Genomic DNA, 19,571 nt, shown 5'->3' on the forward strand with positions numbered 1-19,571 from the left:
TTTTAGTTTCTTGAACAGCAAGAATATCTATGTCGTTTTCCAGCATCAGGCGACTTAATTGTGCTTGTCGCCGTCTAGCCGTTAGCCCTCGTACGTTAAGCGTGCCAATACGTATTGCTATTCCATGATTATTTGCCATTGAAAGAGAAGAGCAAGCACAAACTACAATACATTTCGGAGATCCAAGACCGCCAAACTTACAAAAAACAAAACCCTACACCATCATAAGCTCCGTCTCATACGGCGAAGGCATGACGTTACCAAATGCGCTACTCATCATTCACTTAAAGGTTCCGCAGCACCTAGTCCTTACTGAGCCTTCTACCGAACAGCACCCCGCTACCGCGGGGGAACTGTCGGCGTTGTCCGCTTATCTGGTGGGACAGTCGGCGTCTGTCGCCCGTCTGGTGGGACGGTCGGCGTCTGCCGACCACCTGGCGGATTGGTCGGCGTCTGGCGCCCCTCAGGTGGATGTTCTCGCGTCGGCCTCCTCTCGAGCGGAACGTTCGGCTTGGGCTTGAGTGTAGACCGCCGGAAAGAGGAAGCCTTCGTGGGTGGCCTTTCGCTGCTGTCACCGTCGTCTTGCTCAAGCCTGACATCTTGATCGGGTATTTCGCGAGGTCTCTTTGAGACGGCGCTGGCCTGGTCCATTTTCTCGCCGGATTCTTCGATGAAGGCAGCGCCAGAGTTGCCCTGTCGCAGAACGCCCTCGGCAGCCTCCGCGTCCCCCTCACTTTCACGCACCGTAGAATTTTCTGCAGACGGTTCACTTTGCACTTCATTCTTGGCCACTGCCTCGCTACTGCCCTTTCTGGGTTGGCACTTGACGCTTGCCATGACCACTGGCTTCTCTTCCGTGCCTCGTGGGTCTCCGCCCGCTCCAGCAGCCTCTTCCGCGTCCGCTTGATCCATCAAGTGCTCGTCTAACGCGTCGCTCCGGCCAGACCCGGTCACGTTAGCGTAGCTTCTCACGCACTGGGTCTCGTCGTGGCCGAAACGACGACAGAGTCCACAGCGTGGCACACGGCACTCGCGCCGTATATGGCCGGTGCCGCGGCATCGGAGGCAGAGCGGAGCTCTGCCTGGAACAATCACGAGCGCATGGTCCTCTGATACTCGTAGCTGATGCGGGATGTCTTCCATGGTCATACCAGCCTTCAGCCGTAACGATACCAGACGCGTGTGAGAACCTTTGTCGCCGCACCCTGGTACTCGCCACCGCTCCCGGGAAATTTCGGTCACCGTTCCGAACGGCGCCAAGGCTGCTCTGACGTCCTCGTCGGGAGTCGTGTGAAGCAGCCAGAACAGCTTCATTCTAATATCCTGGTTGCAAGGGTCAATGGCGACGCAGCGGTGTTCTTTGACACTAAAGGCCTTCGCTGACAGCAGCTTCTTTTTTCCGACTTCGTCCTTGAATGTTATAGCCCAGACATGGTTCATCTGGTAGGCCCCGAGGGCCACCACCTCCGGCAACAGCTTATGACGGTCAAGCGCATCGCGAAAATGTTCGACTCGATAGGGCCTGGCCTTCAAATCACCGTGCAAAAACACGGTATTACACACGGTCATACCTGATGGCAGATGCGGCAAAACAAGCTGGTAATCCTGTGAAGACGTTTCCGTAAGCCTGATACCGCGGCCCGGCTGGGCCGCATGAACCGCCCCTACGGAGCACAACATTCCGTGACCGTCCGCTGTGGTGGCCGGAAGTGGAATGCATGCCTCCCAGCCACTAGACCACGCCGGAACACAGAAGTCCGACGCTAAAGATCAGTGCCATCAATGCCGCGGCTTTGTAATTTGATTTAGCGCAAAAACAAAAGGTCTCACCGAGATTTGAACTCGGATCGCTGGATTCAGAGTCCAAAGTGCTAACCGTTACACCATGAGACCTCAACGAAACATTACGACGCCGGGAATCGAACCCGGGCCTCCTGGGTGAGAGCCAGCTATCCTAGCCACTGGACCACGCCGGATTTTTTTCCTTTATTACCGGTTTGGCACTTCCAAACACAGAACTCATAAATACAATTTTACAGGTACAATAAAAGACGCGTGAGCCTTTTCATGGCTGGGGTGTGAAGCTAAAATGGCTTCAGAGAAGCCAGCTTATCAAGCACAGGTATCCAATCCGGTGGGTTCCTCTGAATTTTGAGAACATCTCGTATGTACACACAGTTTTCACTGAAGTTTTGCATGGCCGATCTTGCGTTGACATCCGCATTTCTCACCGCCATCATCGTTTTCCACACACTATGCAAACACAGTAACATGAACATGTCGCATGGCATTTCATCAGGATCTTCACATGGCAAGAATCGGATACCAAAGGGTGTTACTGGCAAATCTTTCTGAAGTGTCCGTTTAAGGATGTCCCACAGGAAAACAGCATCGTGATAGTCCAAAAAGATGTGTTCTATCGTTTCCTCCTTTCGACATATCAGGCAGTGTAATCCCCATGGGACAAAGGTACCTTTGCTTTGAAGCCACGGTTTTACAGCGAGCGTACCCGTGTGCAGTTGGAAAAAGAATGATTTAGATCACGCTCTTACTGGCATTTTTCGAACTCGTTTTAATACGTCTCGTTCTGGTCCTAGTTGATAGATGGAGCGGTACAACGGTATTGGTAAAAAAACATCAATTAGATCTTTGTACAATCGTTTACGTGCCACTGCGCTCAAATATTCTAAGGATAACCGTGGCTTCAGTACTTGATATGCAGACACAATTTCGCGCCAAAAGCTGCTCAGTGTTCCACGCGTATCTGCATTTGATGACACAATATAATCCGGGATATGATTACACAGCCTCATGTGTATAACAGTACGCAAGAAAACATCGCTTTGGTCTCTCAGAAAGAAAAACCTTGAAACTATTTGTTTCAAAAATAAATGACACAGACCAAGCCCTCCGTGTCGCACCGAAAGGAACAAGTTTGACCGACTGGTGCGTTCCCAGGTAGAATTCCATATATAGGTGGCAAACACTCTGTAATTTTTGGACACAAGTTCTGCTCATACTGAACACTTGGAGTACATAAAACACTTTTGCAACAAAAAACACATTACAGACTGCGGCACGGGAAAACATAGAAAAGTTATGCCCTCCCCATTTTTCAGACTGATCCTTGAGCCTTTCTGTCTCTCCTGTCCAGTATTCTGCAGTATTTCCATAATGCTGGAGAGGAACCCCCAAGTATCTAGCAGGAATACTTGTCCATCTCATGTTTGCATACGCCTCCGGCGTTTGCCCCCAATTTCCATGCAAAATGCCCAGAGATTTATCCCAGCTAATGGCACTTCCGGTAGCACTGCAGAGTGATGTAGCTTCCTTAACAGCTTCTTTAATACTGTCCTTGTCCTTGCAGAATATGGCTATGTCATCGGCATATGCCAGTGTCTTTACTTCAGTAGCATAAAAGGAATAACCATGCACCCTTGTATTTATGCGAATTTTTAAACATAAGGGTTCCAAATAAAGTGCAAAAAGAAGAGACGAACACGCACACCCTTGTTTTACACCTGACAGTACTGGAATGTTTTCACTTAAGGTATTGTTGACTATAAGGTTTACTGCACACCCTTCATACACCATCTTGATGCCTTCAGTGATAACACTACCTACATTACAATGTTCTAATAATACCTGTATTATGTCATGATTAACTCTATCAAATGCTTTCTGAAGATCCAGTTGTATCATAGCTATGTTGTCTTGAGTCATGTCACAGCATTCTAGGATAATTCTAGCGGTGTGTATATTTGTGTAGATTGTCCTTCCTTTGATGCCACATGTCTGGTGAGGTAATACGAGGTGTGTGATAACGCTCTGCAATCTCTTGGCTAGCACCATTCTAAATATATTATAGTCTACATTCGTAAGACTTATAGGTCGATAGGCCTCAACAGCCAACAATTTCCTTGGATCATCCGATTTTGGAATGAGTACTACATGACATATTCTAAAAGATAAAGGTGCTCTTTCTTGTTCATAGCACTCATTTATCACTCGATGTAACGCTTGTGCCAGTTATTCCTTGAAGCATTTGTAAATGGCAGCCCCTAGTCCATCAGGCCCAGGCGCTTTGCCAGTGCTTAGTTCATCAATGGCCTGTTTTACTTCATTCAGACTAATTGGCCTTTCAAGTGTTTGTCTTACTTCATCGTCTAGCCTTCGTTTCGAAAAGCTTCTGTATCTTTTATTTTTGGGCTTAGCAGTTTTTGATAGCATTCAACAAACGCTTTCTCTATCAGTTCCTTGTCACGCGTCACATCGTTTTTATATCTTATTTCTTTTATTTCTTTTTTTACTGCTTGCCTTTTTTCTTCCCCGAGTGCCCGCTTAGCAGGCGTTGCCCCTAGCCATAGTCTTTCAGCCCGTGCTCTGACGATCGCTCCACGATATTTCTTTTCATCTATCACTTCGAGCTTACATTTAAGGTCACGTAGTTCCTTGCTGAAGTGTCCAGGGTTAGCGCTCTCAACCGCAATCATATAATTTAACGTGCTCCTCAGTTCTTTCTCTTGCTGTTTTTCAATGCTGCGCAGCACGCAAGCTCGTTCAATCGCCGTAATCTTTACTTCATTTTTAAATTGCTCCCAAAGCGCTGTGAAATTAGTAGTTTCAACCGAACATATTTCCTCTATCTTTTCCTTTACTTTTTAACAAAAATTTCATCATCCAACAGTGTATCGTTTAATTTCCACTAATTCCAACTAAACTTGGACACTTTTGTCTTGGTTCCCAGTGTCGCTATCACGAAGCAGTGATCGCTGAATGTGACGTTCTTTACTCTGTATGTAGTAATGTGTGGTATGACAACTGCAGGAACATATATGCGATCTAGTCTAGCGTGACTTACACCTTGGTAGTGTGTATACTGTAAGTGCTCGTCGCCGTCAAATATGCAACCAACGTCGTCCAGCTCAAGCTCGTTTACAAGCGCGTTTAACAGTGTCGCACTTCTATCGCTGTAAGTCGATCTGTTGGCTCTGTCTTGCGGCCGGCACACACAATTAAAGTCTCCAAATAAAATTAAGTTTCTTTCGTACGTCATGCAGGTTCTCTGGTTTTCTATATATTCTACGCGTTCGTTAATGTTATTCGGTGCATACACACAAATTGCACGCCAATTGAGGCTACAAAAGCTGAAGTCGATAACGAGTAGACTGCCATCATCACTGGACTTTAGAGATTGCGCTACAATATCGGTGCATTTTCGAACAAGTATCATGGAACCCGCTGAAGTGCCTCTGGCATGAGACACACATACATTATACCTATCCTTGAAAAGCTCGACCATTCTGTCCGTTTGCTCTTCGCTTTCTACTTTGGTTTCCTGCACTGCCATTATGTCAATGTCATTTTCCAACAAGAGACGGCTTAACTGGTACTGCCTCCTGCGGGATGCCAAACCCCTCACATTCAACGTAGCTACACAAAGGGGAACTGTCAGATTAACAGCCATTTTTAGATTAGCAAACAGACGGAACGGTACGCACAACGGGCCTCCTGGATGAGAGCCAGGTATCCTAGCCACTAAACCACGCCGGATTTTTTTTCTTTATTGCCTGTTTACATAATACAGAAAACAACAGAAGGATCTCAAAAACTTTTGAAATTCATCAACTCATCAAACAGTGTTACCCAATCAGGTGTCTCTGGCTGGGCTCGGTAAAGCTCTCGAATATACGCTACATGTTCAATAAGATTTTCCCTTACAGGCCGAGCGTTAGCGTCGGCATGTCTTACCGACATTCGGGTTTTCCATATGCTATGGAGGCTGAGTATCATTATCATGTAGGGAATGTCGCCGTGATTCTCAACTGGTAAGTATCGGATTCCATGTGGTGTAATAGGTAAGTCCTTTTTGATAGTTCGCTGAAGGATGTCCCAGTGAAATATGGGATCCCAGCATCCAATAAATACATGTTCTGTTGTCTCTGGTCTTTGGCATAGTATGCAGTTGACTGTCCACAATGCAATCATTCCTTTATCTTGTAGCCACGTTTTTACAGGTAGAGTGTTTGTATGGAGCTTGAAGAAAAAGGATTTTACATGCGGTCGTATCGGCATTCCTTTAACCAGTTTTAAGACATCTTGTCCACAGAGTAAATCCTTGTAGAGCTTTTTATTTTTTACCGTACTCAAGTATTCTATAGAAAATCTCACTTTAAGCATGCGAAAGGCTACAACAACCTCGCGGCAATAACCTTTTAAACGGTGCATCGCATTCTCATTTGTAGAGACGATGAATTCAGGTAGTGCATTGTGCAAACAAACTTGCATAACTGTACGCAGAAATGGGTCACACTGATCTCTTAAAAATATAAAACGCGACACAATCTGTCTGATAAACAGGTGCGACAGACCAAGACCACCTTTTCTGAAGGGACAAAAACAGATTAGTTCGACTCGTTCGTTCCCAACTTCCTCCCCAAATAAACACTGCGAAGACTCTATTATTTTTTTGTAGGTTAGTACGCGACATGAACAATACTTGCATAACATACCATAACTTGGCAACTAAGAATAGATTGCAAGTAGTTGCACGGGCAAACATTCGCAAATTTCGACCTTGCCATCCCTGCGTCTTCTCTTTCAAGCATTCTGTTTCCTCGTTCCAATACAGTTCGGTGTCTTCATAACATTGTAATGGGACACCTAAGTACGTTGTTGGCATTGCTGTCCATTGGATGCCAGCAAATAATTCAGGCTTCTCGCTCCACTCTCCATGCCAGAAACCTACGGTCTTCTCCCAATTGACCTTGCAGCCAGATTCCTTGCAAAACTCGCCAGTCAACCTAACCACCTCTTTGATGCTTTAGGCATCTTTGCAAAAGACAGCAATGTCATCAGCGTTTGCGAGGACCTTGACTTCCGTCGTTTCAAGCATAAAACCGCGTACACTTTGACTATTAATTAAACTCAAGCAGAAAGGTTCTAAGTGAATATCAAAAAGTAATGATGAAATTGCACATCCCTGCCTCACACTGGAGAGAAGCTGGATTGGTTCACTTAACTTCTTGTTCATAATGATGCGTGTGCTGCACTCTGAGTAGGCCATTTTTACTCCTTCTAATATCAGTCCGCCGACATTAACATATTCTAATATTGAAAATAGTACTTCATGTGACACATTGTCAAACGCTTTCTCCAAATCTAGTTGCAACACTGCAACCCGACATGAGAGAGCATCACAGCACTCAAGAACACAGCGAGCTACATGTGTATTGGTGTAAATTGTCCTGCCCTTGATTCCACATGTTTGATGCGGTCCCACTAGTCGCGTTACAACACTTTGAAGTCTCTTTGCGAACACTTTCGTGAATATTTTGTAATCACAGTTCGTGAGGCTTACTGGTCGATAAGACTTTACTGACATCAGTTTAACCGGATCCTCGCACTTAGGGATTAGCACTGTATGAGCCGTTCGGAACGATGGCGGCATTCGCTGTGTTGCATACATTTCCTTGAAGACATTATGCAATAATTGGCTGAGCTGACATTTGAAAGCCTTGTAAAAGGGCGCACCTAAACCATCAGGCCCGGGAGCCTTTCCTGCACCAAGTCCATCTATAGCGTCTTCAATTTCTCGCAATGTGATTGGAAATTCCAGGCTTGCTTTAACGTCATCTTCTAGACGTGGCATAAGATGAAGAAAATCTCGCTCAAACCCTTCTATTATTTTTTTCTTGTTCCCAAGCAGTTCACGATAATAATCTACGAATGCTCGCTCTATCATTGTGGGTTCGGAAGTTTCCTCGTTTTGATATATTATTGCTTGTATTTCATTTTTTGTCGCATATCTCTTCTCGTCACTTAGCACCCGTTTAGTAGGCGTTTCCCCATTCCACAATCGTTCCGCTCGCGCTCGTACCATGGCTCCCTTGTATCGTTCTTGGTCGATAAGTTCGAGCTTACTTTTTGTTTCCTTTATCTGCTTCATGCAAGATCCAGCGTTCTGACATTCTGTAGACATGAGCAATTCTAGTTCGCTTGTTAATTCTTTTTCTTCTTGTTTTTCCTTGCGGCGCAACGCAGTAGCTTTTTCTATCGCTTTTCTCTTAACATCAGTTTTGAGAGTTTCCCATGTTTCAATACAGTGATTAGTTTGCGCTGTCATAGAGGAATTAATCATTTCACTTATATCTCTGATAAAGCTTTCATCATCTAGCAGTTTGGTATTAAACTTCCAAAGATCCCAATTAAATTTCGTTTCTTTTCGTTTTTGCCCTAAATCAAACGTCACTAGACTATGATCAGAAAAGGATACATGTTTAATCTCGTAACTTTGACACAATGGCACGAGCTGCATTGCAATATAAGCTCGGTCTAATCGCGCATGACTTTCACCTTGATAGTGCGTATAAACGCAAGCTTTGCCTGTCGATAACAGAATACCGACATCTTCTAATTCATAATCATTCACAAGTATGTTTAAAAACTGTGCGCTCGTATCCCTTCGTTTCATTTGATTAGCTCGGTCTTGTGCTCTGCACACACAGTTGAAATCCCCCGTCAATATAAGGTATCGCTCGCACTTCAGGTATTCTTCTAGCTGTTGAAAAAAAATTCTACGTGCACATTCATCATTAGGAGCATACACGCACAAAATGCGCCACTTAAAGCCAGAAAAAGAACAATCAAGTATGACAAATCGGCCAGTTCCACATATAATAACTTGTTCCTCTACAATACCAGCACTGTTACGAATAAAGAGTGCGCATCCTCCAGAAGTTCCAACCGCATGACACACGCAGACGTTATACATTGCTCTAAATGGTTGCACCATGCGGTCCGTCTGTTCCTGGCCTTCCACCTTTGTCTCTTGCACGGCGACAATATCTAAATCATTTTCTTGAAAAAGCCGGCTTAATTGGTACTGGCGTCTCTTGCTCGCCAAACCGCGAACGTTTAAAGTGCCTAGACGAAGGGGCTTCTTAAGGTTAAGTGTCATGGTTAATCTGAAACAGGTGGACCGCATGGAGTTTACCTCGATCTTTTATGTTGCCACTCGGTCGATTCGTTCCGGCGACGGGCAACGTCGCGTCCAGCCAGCAGTTCTCGGGTCGATGCCGCTGAGGCTCTGTTGCTAGGGGACTTGACGCCATGGTAGGTGCTCGGTGTTCGTAAGTGGTGGAGTCGCTGCTCTATGCGTTGACCCTCGTTGTTACGAGGGCTTATTTCCCTCAGTTTTCCGGTCAGGAGGGAGGCTGGGTTTCGGTTTGAAGCTCGGTCGTCTGCCCAATTGAAGGCCGGTCTTCACGACTGTCTTGGTGGGCGGTTCTTCTGCGCTATTTGCACTGGGCTTGCCCATTTCGCTGCCTGCATCGTCGCGCGGTCTCTTGGTAGAAGCACCTGGCTCAAGTTCCATTGGCTGTGCGTCCGCTTCTGCTTCCTCTCCCAACGCTGCTTCTACGGGTTTGACTTTGTCCGTCTCTTCTGTTTCCCCCGTCACAGGGGCTCCGTTTGTCTGGGCTGGGGTGTTATCAGCAAAAACACCTTTCTACGCGTCGGTAGGGGCAAATTTTTGATTTGCGCTCTTTGTGTCGGCCTGCTTTCGCCCACCAGCGGCTTCTTCGGCGTCTGCTTCATCCATTATGAGCTCTGCATCCGCGTCCTTCTTTGCTTTTCCGGTGATGCTCGCATATGTGGTCACGCAGTCTAGGCCCGTGTGGCCGAAGCGCCTACACTGGGAACAGCGAGGTACACGGCAGTCACGTCGAATGCGGCCAGTGGTGTTGCAACGGAGGCATAGTGGTGCTCGGTTGGGCACAACAACTAGGGCGAGTTCGCTTCCTACACGCAACTGGTGGGGTAGGTCGTCGATAGTGACTCCGGCTCCAAGTTTCATGGTCACTAGGCGAGTTGTCGATGCTTTTTCCGTGATACCACGTACGCGCCATTTTTCCTTCGTTACTTCCGTAACCTTTCCATACGGAGCCACCGCACGTACTTCATCGTCGCTGACCCCGTAAAGAAGCCAGTGCAGTTTCATTCGTAAGCCTTGGTCGTTGGGGTTAACTACCAGGCACCGGCAACTCTTCACTCGGAATTCCCCTTTTGACAACATTTTCTTCGTTGCTTCAGCGCTCTTGAATGTCACGGCCCGAACGTGATTCATCCTGTACGCCCCCAAAGCGATAACGTCCGGAAGTGCTCCAAGATTTTCCAACGCATCGCGAAAATCTTCCACTCGGTATGGGCGCGCTCGTAAATCCGCATGAAGAAAAATGGTATCCGTAACAACCTGACCTGTTGGCAGTTGAGGCAATACAACTTGGTAGTCCTGGTCGACTGAAGTAAAGACCTGTTTCCGCGGCTTGAAAGGGCCGCTGAATCCGCTCCTTGGGAGCCCATGTTACCCACGTCCGCACACAACGGTGACTAGACAACGCCGGAACGGAGAACTCCGACGCTGAAAACCGGTGCCATCAATGCCGCCGTTTTGCAATTTGCTTTGATTTAGCGCAAAAAAAAAAAAAAGGTCTCACCGAGATTTGAACTCGGACCGCTGGATTCAGAGTCCAAAGTGCTAACCGTTACACCATGAGAACTCAACGAATCATTCCGACGCCGGGAATCGAACCCGGGCCTCCTGGGTGAGAGCCAGGTATCCTAGCCACTAGACCACGCCGGAACGGAGAACTCCGACGCTAAAAACCGGTGCCATCAATGCCGCCGTTTTGTAATTTGCTTTGATTTAGCGCAAACAAAAAAAAAAGGTCTCACCGAGACTTGAACTCGGATCGCTGGATTCAGAGTCCAAAGTGCTAACCGTTACACCATGAGACCTCAACGAATCATTCCGACGCCGGGAATCGAACCCGGGCCTCCTGGGTGAGAGCCAGGTATCCTAGCCACTAGACCACGCCGGAACGAAGTACTCCGACGCTAAAAACCGGTGCCATCAATGCCGCCGTTTTGTATTTTGCTTTGATTTAGCGCAAACAAAAAAAAAGGTCTCACCGAGATCTGAACTCGGATCGCTGGATTCAGAGTCCAAAGTGCTAACCGTTACACCATGAGACCTCAACGAATCATTCCGACGCCGGGAATCGAACCCGGGCCTCCTGGGTGAGAGCCAGGTATCCTAGCCACTAGACCACGCCGGAACGAAGTACTCCGACGCTAAAAACCGGTGCCATCAATGCCGCCGTTTTGTATTTTGCTTTGATTTAGCGCAAACAAAAAAAAAGGTCTCACCGAGATCTGAACTCGGATCGCTGGATTCAGAGTCCAAAGTGCTAACCGTTACACCATGAGACCTCAACGAATCATTCCGACGCCGGGAATCGAACCCGGGCCTCCTGGGTGAGAGCCAGGTATCCTAGCCACTAGACCACGCCGGAACGGAGAACTCCGACGCTAAAAACCGGTGCCATCAATGCCGCCGTTTTGTAATTTGCTTTGATTTAGCGCAAACAAAAAAAAAAAGGTCTCACCGAGACTTGAACTCGGATCGCTGGATTCAGAGTCCAAAGTGCTAACCGTTACACCATGAGACCTCAACGAATCATTCCGACGCCGGGAATCGAACCCGGGCCTCCTGGGTGAGAGCCAGGTATCCTAGCCACTAGACCACGCCGGAACGGAGAACTCCGACGCTAAAAACCGGTGCCATCAATGCCGCCGTCTTGTAATTTGTTTTGATTTAGCGCAAAAAAAAAAAATGGTGTGAAGAAGAAGACGCGCCTCGCGGCACAGACACATCGCCAACGCGCGGCTCGGCTCCGCTCGCGCTGTTGATTACTGTCGCCTTTTTTGGACAGTGCTTCGGGCTGTCTCGCCGTTCCCGGTCGCTGCGCTTTTGCCTTAGGAGCCGCCAATAAACCTCTTCTCAATTGGTGGAGGTGCTGGGACTCAAACCCCGTCGCTTGTAACCCTGGAGCTGCGATCAAGAACGCTATCGCCCGCCATGACCGACAGCTCATCCCAAACGGCGCCGACGCCACAGTCCGTCACTTGCACCGGCGTTGCACGACAACGCGATCCCAAGATCTTCAGCGGTGCAGACGACGAAGATGTAGAAGACTGGCTGGCGTCATATGAACGGGTGAGCGCGCACAACAAGTGGGATGATCCAGCGAAGTTAACCCACGTCATCTTTTATCTGGCTGGTGTTGCCCAACTCTGGTTTCACAACCACGAAAGTGACTTACCCACATGGTCAATCTTTAAGACAACCTTTACAGAAGTGTTCGGCCGACCCGCTGTTCGCAAACTGCGCGCTGAACAACGCTTGCGCGCCCGAGCACAGCAGACGGCAGAAACATTCACGAGCTACATTGAAGACGTCGTGGACCTGTGTAAACGAGTCAACGCGGCAATGCCCGAAGCTGAGCGAATTCACCATATACTGAAGGGCATCGATGACGGCGCTTTCCAGATGCTTCTAGCCAGGAATCCGCGCACTGTGTCCGAAGTCGTCAGCCTATGCCAAAGTTATGATGAGTTACGCAAGCAACGCGCTTCGACTCGGCGTGCTCTGGGCAGCGACGACTTGGTGGCAAGCCTTGACAGCATGTACGACCCATGCTCATTACTTCAACGGGTCAAGGACTTCGTGCGTGAGGAAGTTGCCCGCCAACTTTCTTTAGTCCCCTTCACTCAGGAGCCCACCTCCAGTCTTCCAAACACGCTCCGCACTCTCATCTCCGAAGAGGTCGCTCAAGTTGTCCCTTCCGCACACCATCAGCCGCCTGCAGCCACGAATCTCAACTCTGCTCTGGCAGTGCAGCCTGTCGCGACTCCTCGCACCTATGCGCAGCCAGTCCTGCCTGTGGCTGCGCCTCTTACGTACGCGCAGGCAGTACGCAGGCCTCCGCCTGCGTCTTTCGCGACCCATTCCCAACCGGTGCCACCGGAAGCCCATGCTGCATCTTGGACCGCACCGAGAGCTAATCCTTGGAGGACGCCTGATAATCGTCCCATCTGCTATTCTTGCTGTACTCCTGGACACGTCGCCCGATATTGCCGACGTCGGCCTCAAGCGTTCGGCGACGCCTCTCGGCCCTTCCAGTACGGCAGCCAGCCCTTTCGCCAAAACGCCACTCCTTCCCACCAACCGTATGCTCGTGCTGACCTTCCAGAATTTCCTTCGCGTCGCTCGCCATCCCCTCGCCGACGCTCGCTCTCCCCAATGCGTCGGCGACCCGCACCACCTGACCAGGAAAACTGAACGTCGCAGTTCACGAGGCAAGAACTGCGCCCCATTCGAACTGTCCAAGTCCTCGCGCCTGTCCTGCTAACGTGGTCGAAATTAGTGTAGAAGGTGTTCCTGCATTCGCTCTTGTGGATACCGGCGCAGCCGTTTCTTTGATAGCCGCCAAACTGTGCCGTTCGCTGCGCAAGGTGACCACGCCGCTTTCTGGACTGTCGCTTCGTACGGCAAGCGCTCAGCACGTCACTCCGCACGCAGCCTGTACTGTACGTGTGCTTATTCACGGCATTGTTTACATAGTTGAGTGCATTGTTCTTCCCACCTGCTCGCATGACGTCATCCTCGGATGGGACTTCTTATCCCGTCATAAAGCCGTGATCGACTGCGCACGCGCCGAAGTTGAATTTTTTCCTTGTGACGCACCCTCGCACGACGATTGTGACCGCCCTTCTAAACTTACCGTGCGCGAGGACACAGATATTCCACCTGGCTCCTTCGCTCTCGTACCCGTCTCTTGCGATGCCATCACTGATGCAACGGTCCTCTTCACACCTTCCGACGTCTTCATGAGCCGTAAATCTCTCCGACTACCCTTCGCAACACTTGACATGGCTGGCGGCTGTAGCAATATATACTTCTGCAATCCCCTCTGTGCGCCGATTACATTGCTCGTTGGTGAATGCCTTGGCATCGTGGAACTCCTCGACTCTTCGTCTTTGGTTGACGTCCCCGGAGACTCTTTTGATATCGACTCCGGCCAGTCGTCTTCGATTTCCGCGCTTGAAGAGACGTCCAAGGATGCATTCTCGAGTGCCATCGCCGATACCCTCACACCTGCCGAACGCGCCGACCTTCTTGATCTCCTGCACCACTTTCGAAGTTCATTCGACGTTTCACAACCTCACTTGGGCCGCACGTCGGAAGTGCAGCACTACATTGACACCGGTTCACATCAGCCGTTACGTCAACGACCCTACCGCGTCTCGGCCGAAGAGCGTCGTGTCATTACCACCCAAGTCGAAGATATGCTGCGCCGTGACGTTATTCAACCTTCGCACAGTCCCTGGGCGTCGCCTGTCGTTCTCGTTCGCAAGAAGGACGGGTCTATTCGCTTTTGCGTCGACTACCGTCGGCTAAATAAGGTAACGCGCAAAGACGTCTATCCTTTGCCGCGCATCGACGACGCCCTCGACAGTCTTCAGGGAGCAGAATTCTTCTCGTCCCTTGACTTGCGTTCGGGGTACTGGCAGGTACCGATGGCTGCAGCCGATCGCCAGAAAACCGCATTCATTACGCCTGACGGCTTATATGAATTTAACGTAATGCCGTTCGGGCTTTGTAACGCCCCTGCCACCTTTGAACGACTCATGGACAACACGCTGCGTGGCCTCAAGTGGTCCATATGTCTGTGTTACCTCGACGATGTCGTGGTTTTCTCGCCTGATTTTCCTACTCACCTGCTCCGCCTCAGACAAGTTTTGACCTGTCTAACGAACGCTGGCCTTCAACTCAACCTCAAGAAGTGCCGCTTCGCCGCGCGAGAGCTTACCATTTTAGGGCACGTTGTGTCCAAGCATGGCGTTCTACCCGATCCTGCAAAACTTCGAGCAGTCGCTGAATTTCCGAAGCCTCAGACCATCAAAGAACTTCGAAGCTTCTTGGGCCTATGCTCATATTTCCGCCGCTTTGTTCGAAATTTCGCATCGATCATGGCGCCATTGACTCAGCTTCTACGCGGTGACGCCGCCCTCTCCTCCTGGTCCCCTGCATGTGACTCCGCCTTTGCGACGCTGCGTCGTCTTCTCATCTCCCCACCTATTCTTCGCCATTTCGACCCGTCAGCTGCAACTGAAGTACATACAGATGCCAGCGGGGTCGGTCTCGGCGCCGTCCTCGCCCAACGAAAGCCAGACGGCAATCGGTGGATCGTAGTTGCTGTCGACCACTTGACACGCTACGCCGAAACTGCTGCTTTACCAAGTGCTACGGCACGGGATGTAGCCTTTTTCGTTCTACATCGCTTCGTGCTTCGACACGGCGCACCTCGAGAACTCCTCAGTGATCGAGGTCGCGCCTTCCTCTCCGAAGTCGTCAAAAGTTTGCTCTCGGAATGCCGCATTATTCATCGGACAAGCACGGCATACCACCCCCAGACTAACGGACTCACAGAGCGATTTAACCGCACACTTGGTGACATGCTGTCGATGTACGTGGCATCTGATCATGGTAACTGGGACCGCATCCTTCCATTCATCACGTTCGCGTACAACACAGCGATCCAGGCCACTACGGGATTTTCACCTTTCTTCCTCCTGTATGGCCGCCAGCCTACACATACCATCGACACGCTCCTTCCATACCGTTCTGACGCCTCCGAGTGTCTACCTGTGTCCGACATCGCCCGACAGGCCGAAGAATGCCGCCAGCTAGCGCGCTCCTTTACGGCCGAGCAACAGCAGCGCCAGAAAGAAAACCGCACCGACACGCTTCCGAACACCACCTACGCTCCAGGCGTTCTTGTGTGGTTGTCTGTGCCTTTCCAGACTCCGGGGCTTTCCTCGAAACTCGTCCCAAAATTCGAAGGGCCTTACCGAGTCTTGGAGCAAACATCTCCGGTGAATTTTCTAGTTGAGCCACTGTCACCACCTGAAGACTTGCGCCGGCGTGGACGTGACATTGTCCACGTCTCGCGTCTGAAGCCCTACCACGACCCTCTGCCTCCCGATTCTTAAGGCGCCAGGATGGCTCTTTTTGTCCGGGGGGGAGATTGTGAAGAAGAAGACGCGCCTCGCGGCACAGACACATCGCCAACGCGCGGCTCGGCTCCGCTCGCGCTGTTGATTACTGTCGCCTTTTTTGGACAGTGCTTCGGGCTGTCTCGCCGTTCCCGGTCGCTGCGCTTTTGCCTTAGGAGCCGCCAATAAACCTCTTCTCAATGGTCTCACCGAGATCTGAACTCGGTTCGCTGGATTCAGAGTCCAAAGTGCTAACCGTTACACCATGAGACCTCAACGAATCATTCCGACGCCGGGAATCGAACCCGGGCCTCCTGGGTGAGGGCCAGGTATCCTAGCCACTAGACCACGCCGGAACGGAGAACTCCGACGCTGAAAACCGGTGCCATCAATGCCGCCGTTTTGTAATTTGCTTTGATTTAGCGCAAACAAAAAAAAAAAGGTCTCACCGAGACTTGAACTCGGATCGCTGGATTCAGAGTCCAAAGTGCTAACCGTTACACCATGAGACCTCAACGAATCATTCCGACGCCGGGAATCGAACCCGGGCCTCCTGGGTGAGAGCCAGGTATCCTAGCCACTAGACCACGCCGGAACGGAGAACTCCGACGCTAAAAACCGGTGCCATCAATGCCGCCGTTTTGTAATTTGCTTTGATTTAGCGCAAACAAAAAAAAAAAGGTCTCACCGAGACTTGAACTCGGATCGCTGGATTCAGAGTCCAAAGTGCTAACCGTTACACCATGAGACCTCAACGAATCATTCCGACGCCGGGAATCGAACCCGGGCCTCCTGGGTGAGAGCCAGGTATCCTAGCCACTAGACCACGCCGGAACGGAGAACTCCGATGCTAAAAACCGGTGCCATCAATGCCGCCGTCTTGTAATTTGTTTTGATTTAGCGCAAAAAAAAAAAAATGGTCTCACCGAGATCTGAACTCGGTTCGCTGGATTCAGAGTCCAAAGTGCTAACCGTTACACCATGAGACCTCAACGAATCATTCCGACGCCGGGAATCGAACCCGGGCCTCCTGGGTGAGGGCCAGGTATCCTAGCCACTAGACCACGCCGGAACGGAGAACTCCGACGCTAAAAACCGGTGCCATCAATGCCGCCGTTTTGTAATTTGCTTTGATTTAGCGCAAACAAAAAAAAAAAGGTCTCACCGAGACTTGAACTCGGATCGCTGGATTCAGAGTCCAAAGTGCTAACCGTTACACCATGAGACCTCAACGAATCATTCCGACGCCGAGAATCGAACCCGGGCCTCCTGGGTGAGAGCCAGGTATCCTAGCCACTAGACCACGCCGGAACGAAGTACTCCGACGCTAAAAACCGGTGCCATCAATGCCGCCGTTTTGTATTTTGCTTTGATTTAGCGCAAACAAAAAAAAAGGTCTCACCGAGATCTGAACTCGGATCGCTGGATTCAGAGTCCAAAGTGCTAACCGTTACACCATGAGACCTCAACGAATCATTCCGACGCCGGGAATCGAACCCGGGTCTCCTGGGTGAAAGCCAGGTATCCTAGCCACTAGACCACGCCGGAACGGAGAACTCCGACGCTAAAAACCGGTGCCATTTATGCCGCCGTTTTGTAATTTGCTTTGATTTAGCGCAAACAAGAAAAAAAGGTCTCACCGAGACTTGAGCTCGGATCGCTGGATTCAGAGTCCAAAGTGCTAACCGTTACACCATGAGACCTCAACGAATCATTCCGACGCCGGGAATCGAACCCGGGCCTCCTGGGTGAGAGCCAGGTATCCTAGCCACTAGACCACGCCGGAACGGAGAACTCTGACGCTAAAAACCGGTGCCATCAATGCCGCCGTTTTGTAATTTGCTTTGATTTAGCGCAAACAAAAAAAAAAAGGTTTCACCGAGACTTGAACTCGGATCGCTGGATTCAGAGTCCAAAGTGCTAACCGTTACACCATGAGACCTCAACGAATCATTCCGACGCCGGGAATCGAACCCGGGCCTCCTGGGTGAGAGCCAGGTATCCTAGCCACTAGACCACGCCGGAACGAAGAACTCCGACGCTAAAAACCGGTGCCATCAATGCCGCCGTTTTGTATTTTGCTTTGATTTAGCGCAAACAAAAAAAAAAAGGTCTCACCGAGATCTGAACTCGGATCGCTGGATTCAGAGTCCAAAGTGCTAACCGTTACACCATGAGACCTCAACGAATCATTCCGACGCCGGGAATCGAACCCGGGCCTCCTGGGTGAGAGCCAGGTATCCTAGCCACTAGACCACGCCGGAACGGAGAACTCTGACGCTAAAAACCGGTGCCATCAATGCCGCCGTTTTGTAATTTGCTTTGATTTAGCGCAAACAAAAAAAAAAGGTCTCACCGAGACTTGAACTCGGATCGCTGGATTCAGAGTCCAAAGTGCTAACCGTTACACCATGAGACCTCAACGAATCATTCCGACGCCGGGAATCGAACCCGGGCCTCCTGGGTGAGAGCCAGGTATCCTAGCCACTAGACCACGCCGGAACGAAGAACTCCGACGCTAAAAACCGGTGCCATCAATGCCGCCGTTTTGTATTTTGCTTTGATTTAGCGCAAACAAAAAAAAAGGTCTCACCGAGATCTGAACTCGGATCGCTGGATTCAGAGTCCAAAGTGCTAACCGTTACACCATGAGACCTCAACGAATCATTCCGACGCCGGGAATTGAACCCGGGCCTCCTGGGTGAAAGCCAGGTATCCTAGCCACTAGACCACGCCGGAACGGAGAACTCCAACGCTAAAAACCGGTGCCATTTATGCCGCCATTTTGTAATTTGCTTTGATTTAGCGCAAACAAGAGAAAAAGATCTCACCGAGACTTGAACTCGGATCGCTGGATTCAGAGTCCAAAGTGCTAACCGTTACACCATGAGACCTCAACGAATCATTCCGACGCCGGGAATCGAACCCGGGCCTCCTGGGTGAGAGCCAGGTATCCTAGCCACTAGACCACGCCGGAACGGAGAACACCGACGCTAAAAACCCGTGCCATCAATGCCGCCGTCTTGTAATTTGTTTAGATTTAGCGCAAAAAAAAAAACAAAAAACAAAAGGTCTCACCGAGATTTGAGCTCGGATTGCTGGATTCAGAGTCCAAAGTGCTAACCGTTACACCATGAGACCTCAACGAATCATTCCGACGCCGGGATTCGAACCCGGGCCTCCTGGGTGAGAGCCAGGTATCCTAGCCACTAGACCACGCCGTTTTTTTTTTTTTTTTATTTATTGCCTGTGAGCGATATAATACGAAACAAACATGGAATGACTCAATTCACAATTTTGAATTCAAAGGAAAACCACATTCACAATGAAATGAGGCGATAAAAACACCGGCTGTATTACACATTATACAGCTTGGTTAAAGGTATTTTGTTGTCGTGAGGTGGTCAAAGATCAATAGCCATTCTGGGGGCTCACATAAAGACCTATATGCTTCACGTACATATACAATATTTTCAACAAAATACTCTTTTGCTGGTCGTGCAACTTGGTCTGCATTTCTGACCGCCATTCGCGTCCTCCAGAGACTGTGCATGCACAACAACATTATTAGGTCGTACGGCACCATCTCTGTTTGCTCAACAGGCAGAAACCTTATCCCGAAAGGCGTTAATGGCAAATCTTTTTTGAGAGTTCTCTGTAGGATGTCCCAT

General features: G+C 49.6%; 1 protein-coding gene and 38 non-coding genes across 39 annotated transcripts; all 39 read right to left on the bottom strand.

Annotated features, from left to right (window-relative positions):
- Window positions 1-339: 339 nt before the first annotated feature.
- LOC140219583 (uncharacterized) lies at window positions 340-1,710 on the bottom strand. Its single transcript, XM_072289484.1, has one exon. The coding sequence runs from the start codon at window positions 1,678-1,680 to the stop codon at window positions 340-342; it is 1,341 nt and encodes a 446-aa protein (XP_072145585.1). The 5' UTR covers window positions 1,681-1,710.
- Window positions 1,711-1,821: 111 nt separating this feature from the next.
- On the bottom strand, window positions 1,822-1,893 carry TRNAQ-CUG (transfer RNA glutamine (anticodon CUG)). Its single transcript has one exon. It is a non-coding gene; the product is annotated as a tRNA-Gln (tRNA).
- Window positions 1,894-1,904: 11 nt separating this feature from the next.
- Window positions 1,905-1,976, bottom strand: TRNAE-CUC (transfer RNA glutamic acid (anticodon CUC)). Its single transcript has one exon. It is a non-coding gene; the product is annotated as a tRNA-Glu (tRNA).
- An 8,511-nt stretch (window positions 1,977-10,487) lies between these two features.
- TRNAQ-CUG (transfer RNA glutamine (anticodon CUG)) lies at window positions 10,488-10,559 on the bottom strand. The gene has a single exon. It is a non-coding gene; the product is annotated as a tRNA-Gln (tRNA).
- Window positions 10,560-10,570: 11 nt separating this feature from the next.
- On the bottom strand, window positions 10,571-10,642 carry TRNAE-CUC (transfer RNA glutamic acid (anticodon CUC)). The gene has a single exon. It is a non-coding gene; the product is annotated as a tRNA-Glu (tRNA).
- An 83-nt stretch (window positions 10,643-10,725) lies between these two features.
- TRNAQ-CUG (transfer RNA glutamine (anticodon CUG)) lies at window positions 10,726-10,797 on the bottom strand. The gene has a single exon. It is a non-coding gene; the product is annotated as a tRNA-Gln (tRNA).
- An 11-nt stretch (window positions 10,798-10,808) lies between these two features.
- On the bottom strand, window positions 10,809-10,880 carry TRNAE-CUC (transfer RNA glutamic acid (anticodon CUC)). Its single transcript has one exon. It is a non-coding gene; the product is annotated as a tRNA-Glu (tRNA).
- An 82-nt stretch (window positions 10,881-10,962) lies between these two features.
- TRNAQ-CUG (transfer RNA glutamine (anticodon CUG)) lies at window positions 10,963-11,034 on the bottom strand. The gene has a single exon. It is a non-coding gene; the product is annotated as a tRNA-Gln (tRNA).
- Window positions 11,035-11,045: 11 nt separating this feature from the next.
- TRNAE-CUC (transfer RNA glutamic acid (anticodon CUC)) lies at window positions 11,046-11,117 on the bottom strand. The gene has a single exon. It is a non-coding gene; the product is annotated as a tRNA-Glu (tRNA).
- Window positions 11,118-11,199: 82 nt separating this feature from the next.
- Window positions 11,200-11,271, bottom strand: TRNAQ-CUG (transfer RNA glutamine (anticodon CUG)). Its single transcript has one exon. It is a non-coding gene; the product is annotated as a tRNA-Gln (tRNA).
- An 11-nt stretch (window positions 11,272-11,282) lies between these two features.
- On the bottom strand, window positions 11,283-11,354 carry TRNAE-CUC (transfer RNA glutamic acid (anticodon CUC)). Its single transcript has one exon. It is a non-coding gene; the product is annotated as a tRNA-Glu (tRNA).
- Window positions 11,355-11,438: 84 nt separating this feature from the next.
- On the bottom strand, window positions 11,439-11,510 carry TRNAQ-CUG (transfer RNA glutamine (anticodon CUG)). Its single transcript has one exon. It is a non-coding gene; the product is annotated as a tRNA-Gln (tRNA).
- An 11-nt stretch (window positions 11,511-11,521) lies between these two features.
- TRNAE-CUC (transfer RNA glutamic acid (anticodon CUC)) lies at window positions 11,522-11,593 on the bottom strand. Its single transcript has one exon. It is a non-coding gene; the product is annotated as a tRNA-Glu (tRNA).
- A 4,508-nt stretch (window positions 11,594-16,101) lies between these two features.
- On the bottom strand, window positions 16,102-16,173 carry TRNAQ-CUG (transfer RNA glutamine (anticodon CUG)). The gene has a single exon. It is a non-coding gene; the product is annotated as a tRNA-Gln (tRNA).
- Window positions 16,174-16,184: 11 nt separating this feature from the next.
- On the bottom strand, window positions 16,185-16,256 carry TRNAE-CUC (transfer RNA glutamic acid (anticodon CUC)). The gene has a single exon. It is a non-coding gene; the product is annotated as a tRNA-Glu (tRNA).
- Window positions 16,257-16,340: 84 nt separating this feature from the next.
- TRNAQ-CUG (transfer RNA glutamine (anticodon CUG)) lies at window positions 16,341-16,412 on the bottom strand. Its single transcript has one exon. It is a non-coding gene; the product is annotated as a tRNA-Gln (tRNA).
- An 11-nt stretch (window positions 16,413-16,423) lies between these two features.
- TRNAE-CUC (transfer RNA glutamic acid (anticodon CUC)) lies at window positions 16,424-16,495 on the bottom strand. The gene has a single exon. It is a non-coding gene; the product is annotated as a tRNA-Glu (tRNA).
- Window positions 16,496-16,579: 84 nt separating this feature from the next.
- Window positions 16,580-16,651, bottom strand: TRNAQ-CUG (transfer RNA glutamine (anticodon CUG)). Its single transcript has one exon. It is a non-coding gene; the product is annotated as a tRNA-Gln (tRNA).
- Window positions 16,652-16,662: 11 nt separating this feature from the next.
- TRNAE-CUC (transfer RNA glutamic acid (anticodon CUC)) lies at window positions 16,663-16,734 on the bottom strand. The gene has a single exon. It is a non-coding gene; the product is annotated as a tRNA-Glu (tRNA).
- An 83-nt stretch (window positions 16,735-16,817) lies between these two features.
- On the bottom strand, window positions 16,818-16,889 carry TRNAQ-CUG (transfer RNA glutamine (anticodon CUG)). The gene has a single exon. It is a non-coding gene; the product is annotated as a tRNA-Gln (tRNA).
- An 11-nt stretch (window positions 16,890-16,900) lies between these two features.
- Window positions 16,901-16,972, bottom strand: TRNAE-CUC (transfer RNA glutamic acid (anticodon CUC)). Its single transcript has one exon. It is a non-coding gene; the product is annotated as a tRNA-Glu (tRNA).
- An 84-nt stretch (window positions 16,973-17,056) lies between these two features.
- TRNAQ-CUG (transfer RNA glutamine (anticodon CUG)) lies at window positions 17,057-17,128 on the bottom strand. Its single transcript has one exon. It is a non-coding gene; the product is annotated as a tRNA-Gln (tRNA).
- Window positions 17,129-17,139: 11 nt separating this feature from the next.
- Window positions 17,140-17,211, bottom strand: TRNAE-CUC (transfer RNA glutamic acid (anticodon CUC)). Its single transcript has one exon. It is a non-coding gene; the product is annotated as a tRNA-Glu (tRNA).
- An 82-nt stretch (window positions 17,212-17,293) lies between these two features.
- TRNAQ-CUG (transfer RNA glutamine (anticodon CUG)) lies at window positions 17,294-17,365 on the bottom strand. The gene has a single exon. It is a non-coding gene; the product is annotated as a tRNA-Gln (tRNA).
- An 11-nt stretch (window positions 17,366-17,376) lies between these two features.
- TRNAE-UUC (transfer RNA glutamic acid (anticodon UUC)) lies at window positions 17,377-17,448 on the bottom strand. The gene has a single exon. It is a non-coding gene; the product is annotated as a tRNA-Glu (tRNA).
- An 83-nt stretch (window positions 17,449-17,531) lies between these two features.
- On the bottom strand, window positions 17,532-17,603 carry TRNAQ-CUG (transfer RNA glutamine (anticodon CUG)). Its single transcript has one exon. It is a non-coding gene; the product is annotated as a tRNA-Gln (tRNA).
- Window positions 17,604-17,614: 11 nt separating this feature from the next.
- Window positions 17,615-17,686, bottom strand: TRNAE-CUC (transfer RNA glutamic acid (anticodon CUC)). Its single transcript has one exon. It is a non-coding gene; the product is annotated as a tRNA-Glu (tRNA).
- An 84-nt stretch (window positions 17,687-17,770) lies between these two features.
- Window positions 17,771-17,842, bottom strand: TRNAQ-CUG (transfer RNA glutamine (anticodon CUG)). Its single transcript has one exon. It is a non-coding gene; the product is annotated as a tRNA-Gln (tRNA).
- An 11-nt stretch (window positions 17,843-17,853) lies between these two features.
- Window positions 17,854-17,925, bottom strand: TRNAE-CUC (transfer RNA glutamic acid (anticodon CUC)). The gene has a single exon. It is a non-coding gene; the product is annotated as a tRNA-Glu (tRNA).
- Window positions 17,926-18,009: 84 nt separating this feature from the next.
- On the bottom strand, window positions 18,010-18,081 carry TRNAQ-CUG (transfer RNA glutamine (anticodon CUG)). Its single transcript has one exon. It is a non-coding gene; the product is annotated as a tRNA-Gln (tRNA).
- An 11-nt stretch (window positions 18,082-18,092) lies between these two features.
- On the bottom strand, window positions 18,093-18,164 carry TRNAE-CUC (transfer RNA glutamic acid (anticodon CUC)). The gene has a single exon. It is a non-coding gene; the product is annotated as a tRNA-Glu (tRNA).
- An 83-nt stretch (window positions 18,165-18,247) lies between these two features.
- TRNAQ-CUG (transfer RNA glutamine (anticodon CUG)) lies at window positions 18,248-18,319 on the bottom strand. Its single transcript has one exon. It is a non-coding gene; the product is annotated as a tRNA-Gln (tRNA).
- An 11-nt stretch (window positions 18,320-18,330) lies between these two features.
- TRNAE-CUC (transfer RNA glutamic acid (anticodon CUC)) lies at window positions 18,331-18,402 on the bottom strand. The gene has a single exon. It is a non-coding gene; the product is annotated as a tRNA-Glu (tRNA).
- An 82-nt stretch (window positions 18,403-18,484) lies between these two features.
- On the bottom strand, window positions 18,485-18,556 carry TRNAQ-CUG (transfer RNA glutamine (anticodon CUG)). Its single transcript has one exon. It is a non-coding gene; the product is annotated as a tRNA-Gln (tRNA).
- An 11-nt stretch (window positions 18,557-18,567) lies between these two features.
- Window positions 18,568-18,639, bottom strand: TRNAE-UUC (transfer RNA glutamic acid (anticodon UUC)). Its single transcript has one exon. It is a non-coding gene; the product is annotated as a tRNA-Glu (tRNA).
- Window positions 18,640-18,722: 83 nt separating this feature from the next.
- Window positions 18,723-18,794, bottom strand: TRNAQ-CUG (transfer RNA glutamine (anticodon CUG)). Its single transcript has one exon. It is a non-coding gene; the product is annotated as a tRNA-Gln (tRNA).
- Window positions 18,795-18,805: 11 nt separating this feature from the next.
- Window positions 18,806-18,877, bottom strand: TRNAE-CUC (transfer RNA glutamic acid (anticodon CUC)). The gene has a single exon. It is a non-coding gene; the product is annotated as a tRNA-Glu (tRNA).
- Window positions 18,878-18,969: 92 nt separating this feature from the next.
- On the bottom strand, window positions 18,970-19,041 carry TRNAQ-CUG (transfer RNA glutamine (anticodon CUG)). The gene has a single exon. It is a non-coding gene; the product is annotated as a tRNA-Gln (tRNA).
- Window positions 19,042-19,050: 9 nt separating this feature from the next.
- On the bottom strand, window positions 19,051-19,124 carry TRNAE-CUC (transfer RNA glutamic acid (anticodon CUC)). The gene has a single exon. It is a non-coding gene; the product is annotated as a tRNA-Glu (tRNA).
- Between the last annotated feature and the right edge of the window lie 447 nt (window positions 19,125-19,571).

The sequence above is a fragment of the Dermacentor andersoni genome, chromosome 7, assembly GCF_023375885.2.
Source record: "Dermacentor andersoni chromosome 7, qqDerAnde1_hic_scaffold, whole genome shotgun sequence".
Taxonomy (NCBI): domain Eukaryota; kingdom Metazoa; phylum Arthropoda; class Arachnida; order Ixodida; family Ixodidae; genus Dermacentor; species Dermacentor andersoni.